Source organism: Arachis ipaensis, chromosome B06 (assembly GCF_000816755.2).
Source record: "Arachis ipaensis cultivar K30076 chromosome B06, Araip1.1, whole genome shotgun sequence".
Classification (NCBI taxonomy): Eukaryota; Viridiplantae; Streptophyta; class Magnoliopsida; order Fabales; family Fabaceae; genus Arachis; species Arachis ipaensis.
In genome coordinates this window covers 110,478,715-110,483,679 of record NC_029790.2, presented here as the reverse complement: position 1 = coordinate 110,483,679, position 4,965 = coordinate 110,478,715, and the positions used below count along the sequence as shown (strand labels likewise).

Sequence of the window (4,965 nt, the reverse complement as noted above, 5' to 3'; positions counted from 1 at the left end):
TACTTCACAATATTCACCAATGGTACATGTAAAGGAAATAAAATTCTATGGACTGCAAGATTATTTCTCACAGAAATCCTTGAATGGAGAAGAAGAACAAGATATAGGTCTTCTTACATGAATACAGGCACAACTATTTTTTCCCCCTCAAAAATAACTTTGAATAACGAAATACAATAGCATCACAATTCACACCTATAACTATTTTTCCTTTCACAAAAAAAAAAAAAATAAAGAAAAAAAGGACAAAAAGAAATGAGAAAACAAACCCAAAAATCACCAACGCTAAATTACAAAGAAGCAACAGCTAAAAATACCAGAGTGACAAAAGAATACAAAAAAATAATAGGATTAAATTGAATCACCATACTTGCCCATGCATCTAAGAGCTGAAGGACAACTTGAAAGAGTGAATGAAAAAAAACACCTTGTTGACCACACAACATGCTTTAAAGTCTGAAAGAGATCTTCATAAAGGATTTGATGAAGTCAACGTGATTTACCAAAAATTGTGGCCTAAGCAGCCACGGAAGGTTCCTGCATAATTGAACAAAATCAAAAAAAAAAAATAAAATGAGTGGTTGTAAATGTTTCTAATATAAGCATCAAATATGCTCATATAGCATGCAAGTATTTCTTGAATTCTTGCAGAATGAATATTTAAAAGGTATGAAATCAAGCTAGTTCTACCAGACTACCCAGCACCACCCCCCTGAAAAACATATATATATATTTGTCAGAGTGATACTGTAAGAGCAAAGCCAACCTTAGCAGTCAAGTTTGAAACAGCGAAATGAAACTTTTCTCTTGTTTTAGTACTGGCAACATGTCCGGCTTTCGCCACCTTGCTAAAAGCACCATTTAACCATGCCGTTCCGGCAGTCACATACCTGCAAGGGACCACAAGTATGCACTTCATCATCGTTGACATCCAAATAATACAGACTATAGTTCATCCGGGTATGATCTAGGAAAAAATCTAAAATTTATTTTTCTTTAATTCCATACAGAAATCCAAGAAAATAAGCTGCAACGGAGATCATGTTTCATATTCAGCCAAACCTGCTAGTTTTGACAGCTGATCCTGTATCATTCAACTTCCTCTCAGCTGCGAATATCGCTGCCATCGTTTTATCGGAAACATGAAGCTTCTGATCCACGCTCTTCACTTTCTCATTCACTGCAGAAATGCCAACTGTCAACTTTTCTGTGAGTCCAACTCTCTTGTCAAAGGAAATGACCTTTGCCGATGCATTAGCAGTTAACTGATGCTTTTCGTCAAATGCTTTAGCTTTATTAACGGCATCTTGTCTGATTGCTGAACCTTTTGCCAGCATATTCGTAACTACATCCTGTGCTCTATTAAGGTACATTCTTCCATTAGTGGGGCTGGTTTTCCCCTCCTGAAAGGGATGCAGTAAAAAGAACATAAGCTCAGTTGGAGAAAGAGAACATGAAAACAAATATGTTGATTACTGATTAGTACTTTATCCTCAAACAACTCTTCAAAATGCGAACCAAAAGAGATAGCATGGAATAGAAATATTGAATTAATCTTCTCAACTATTTTGCAACTCCAAGGCACATGCAAATCGAGAACAGCTAATCAGGAAAAAAACGTTAACTATGAATTTTTATTTACCTCGCTATTCAGCATAACATCTCCGGATGGTGCTACACTTACAGCATTTTCCACCTTTTGTACTTCCTGCATAAATTTTGCATTATAAGTTCAGAAATTCACAACAATGCATCATACAAGAATATATATTATTTAAGAGTTCTTTCCATATGTACCTGCAACTCAGAATTCAGTACATAGTTCTCAGCTGGTGTTATACTCACAATCTGGTCTACTATTGTTGCTCCCTGATAAAAGACAACAAAACTTTGACTTCCAGAAGCCATAAGGTGAAAAAGCTTGTATTACATGAATAAGTTCCCAAAACAGTATCAATGACAACATGTGACCATGACAAAAGAGTGAAAAATAGGTCAGAAAGATAAGGTATTTCTGGTTATAGACTTGGTTCTAATTTCAAGAAATTGGTCCTTTCAACTTGAAATGTCAATTATCAACATATATATAAATGTACTTAAATGAAACATTTTTCACAACTTGCAATCTAATTAACAGAAGCTCCAAAGTGGCTTCTCGATTCTTGAGGGCTTCAATGTCATAGTTCCTTCTAGAGTTCACTTGAATTCATTTAATTATTGAGGGAACTATATCTTTATATAAACCAGGTTGCCCCATAATACTGTCATACAAGTGACGTTTTGTTAAACATCTATTGCAAGGTGTGCAATCTTACATCATATCCCAGCACCTATCACAGCACCTAATGTTGATGTATAACAGATATGACAAACATTATTCTACTTGAAACAAACACGACATAGTTTCTTATTTACAATATGAACCAACTTAATTCACAACCTCATAAATTTTCAACATAACAAAAAGCATTAACTTCTCAAAATCACAATAGAGCACTTTCAACATGTCTGACACACATAACAAGCATGATTAAAAGATTTCATTAGCAAAATGATCAAAATAGCTAAGAGACATTACTGATAACAATAATGCAATTTCAAGTGCTTTGGGGTCTTTAAATGTCACAAATGCAGTCTTTGATTTCCCATGTTCACTGCAAAAAAAGAGCCACAATATAATATCTTTATCATTTTGTTATTTAGAGGGGGAAAAAAAAAGGATGTTAAATGCTGCAACTGCAGGAGCTGAATTCAAGCCACATATAGTTTCAGCATAGAATACTAGTTCAAATCCTAAAACAGAACATCTTAAGTGTACCAAACTTCCACTTAACTTCTTAGCTGGGATTGAGTAAGGCCAAAATAAATTAATAAGTAAAATAAAATAGAATGATGGTTAAAGTTACACCCTACCTTATTCAGCTTTGCTTTACTCTCAATACATCAATTAATGAAATTTAATATCAATAAATTAAAAATAAAATGTTTAAGCGTTAACTGTTAAGAGCAGCACGTGATTTCTTGTCTACCTTTTGTACTTTTTCTTTCCCCCCCAAACATCCTAGCCAGAGGTCTTAAAAATTCGAGCTAACGAAAACTGGATTCAAGAAACCTTCTTTTTTTCTTCAAATTCTAAGAAATAAATAAGCTAAAATTTAAGAATTTTCTGCACAGAAAATGAGAAAAGTACGTACCTCAAGATCTCAATGTGCTCAATTTCTCCGGAGAAAGAGAAGAACTCGTGAATCTCTCTCTCACCGGCTAGATCTGAGAGTTGCTTCACTTGAACCGTCCTAGTCTGCACCAAAAAATAAATAAATAAAAAATAAAGTAATAAAGAAGTAACGGAAACTCAGAAAAGAGGGGAAATGGATTTTGAAGAAGAAGAAGAAGAAGAAGAAGTTTGAACAAAGTGAGCAGTAACCTGCATTGCAATGTTTGAAGAAACAAGGGAAAGATGCTTCTTATTTGGCGTCCGCGAATGCGTAGAGTGATGGTGATGGTTTATTGGTGTGTCACAGAAGACGAAGAACAAGAACAGGAACAGCAGAGAGTTTTGTTGAATTGAACAAGAGAGAGAGAAGAGAGAAGAGAGAAGAGAGAAGAGAGGACGAAGAATGTAATGGTAGGCTGTATATTGTATAATGAGTTGCCGAATGTCATTAAGAAAATTATTAATTATTTAATACGTGTAATCCTATGATTAATTGATTATTTAAATATTAACTTTAAAAATATTTTTTTTTGGATAAAATATATTTTTGTTTGTACCTTCTAAAACTTAAAAAGTTCAACTTTTACATCCTAAACTAAATCGTTTTATATTTGAGGTTAATACTCCAACCGTCTATAATTTAAAAAAATATTATTATTAGAGCTTGTTTAGGTGAGCTTAGGGATGCACAAATTCGGCCCGGCTCGAAGGTCCGGCCCGGTCTCGAACACTTTAGGAGCTAATTTGATGTGATTTCATCGGGTTTAGGGTCGGGTAAGGGTCTCAAAAATAGACCCGGTAATTATTTCGGGTCGGGTCCGGGCCATAGCTCAGGTCACCCGAAGTCGGCCCGGTGGCCCGGTCATCATACACAATTAATATTTTGTGTTATTAGTGATGGATAATGACTATTCATATGTGGAATTTAAGTATTGTAAACCTTAATATTTTGTGTTATTAGTCATTATAAGACTATAAGTTAATGTTTTATCTTTAGAATGTATAAGACTTTAGACTAATGCATAATATTGTGTTATTTGTATTGATTTAAATATTTGGTATTATTAGACAATATTAGTATTGATTGTGGTTTTGCTTTAGTATTGATTGTGGTTATACTTTAATTTTAAAGAAGGGTTGGTTCTTGTTATATTTTTTTAAGTGAAATTTACCATGTTAAATAATGGTTGAAGTCTTGGAAATTTGGATATTTTTACATGCTAGCTTACAAAGAAGGTATCAACGTAATGTAATGTTAACGGCCCGGTTTTCACCCGGTATAATTGTGGCCCGAAAGTGTATTGATTTCATCAGGTCTAGGGTCGGGTTCGGGTCTAATAAATAGACCCGGTGTATATTTCGGGTCGGGTCTGGGTCACATCAAACCCAGCTTCACCCGGCCCATGTGCACCCCTAGGTGAGCTTTTAAAAAAAGATCTTTTTTTGAGTTATCTTTTTTTAAAAGATCTTATGGAGAGGTAAAAGTAATTTTATGTTTGGATATCTCATACAAAAAGATCTTTTTATCTATCAATTATGTTTGGGTATAATAATATAAAAGTACTTTTTTATTTATTTATTACATAAAAAATATCTTTTTTTTAAATGAAAAAAGATCTTATAAAAAAAATATGTAAATTACAGCTTCTCAAAAAAGATCATTTTTTTTATTTTTCTAGTGTTTTTACTTTTATTATTAGAAATTTGCCAAACACGCTAAAAAATAAAAAAGATCTTTTTTCATTAAAAAA

At 33.4% G+C, this 4,965-nt stretch overlaps 1 protein-coding gene across 1 annotated transcript; it reads right to left on the bottom strand.

Annotated features, from left to right (window-relative positions):
- On the bottom strand, window positions 61-3,642 carry LOC107604988 (binding partner of ACD11 1). The gene is made up of 8 exons (XM_016306720.2): window positions 3,425-3,642; window positions 3,195-3,298; window positions 2,579-2,654; window positions 1,798-1,869; window positions 1,643-1,708; window positions 1,063-1,403; window positions 767-890; window positions 61-537 (listed from the first exon to the last, which is right to left on the bottom strand). Exons 1-8 carry the CDS (start codon window positions 3,428-3,430, stop codon window positions 517-519), a joined length of 810 nt encoding a protein of 269 aa, XP_016162206.1. The 5' UTR covers window positions 3,431-3,642; the 3' UTR covers window positions 61-516.

Bases quoted from the DNA above. Each gene is read 5' to 3' on its own strand.
- LOC107604988 (XM_016306720.2), bottom strand. The intron at 1,404-1,642 runs GTAAATAAAAAT...CATCCCTTTCAG, and splicing joins ATGTTATGCTGAATAGCGAG to GAGGGGAAAACCAGCCCCAC. The intron at 891-1,062 runs GTTTGGCTGAAT...GGTCCCTTGCAG, and splicing joins TCAGCTGTCAAAACTAGCAG to GTATGTGACTGCCGGAACGG.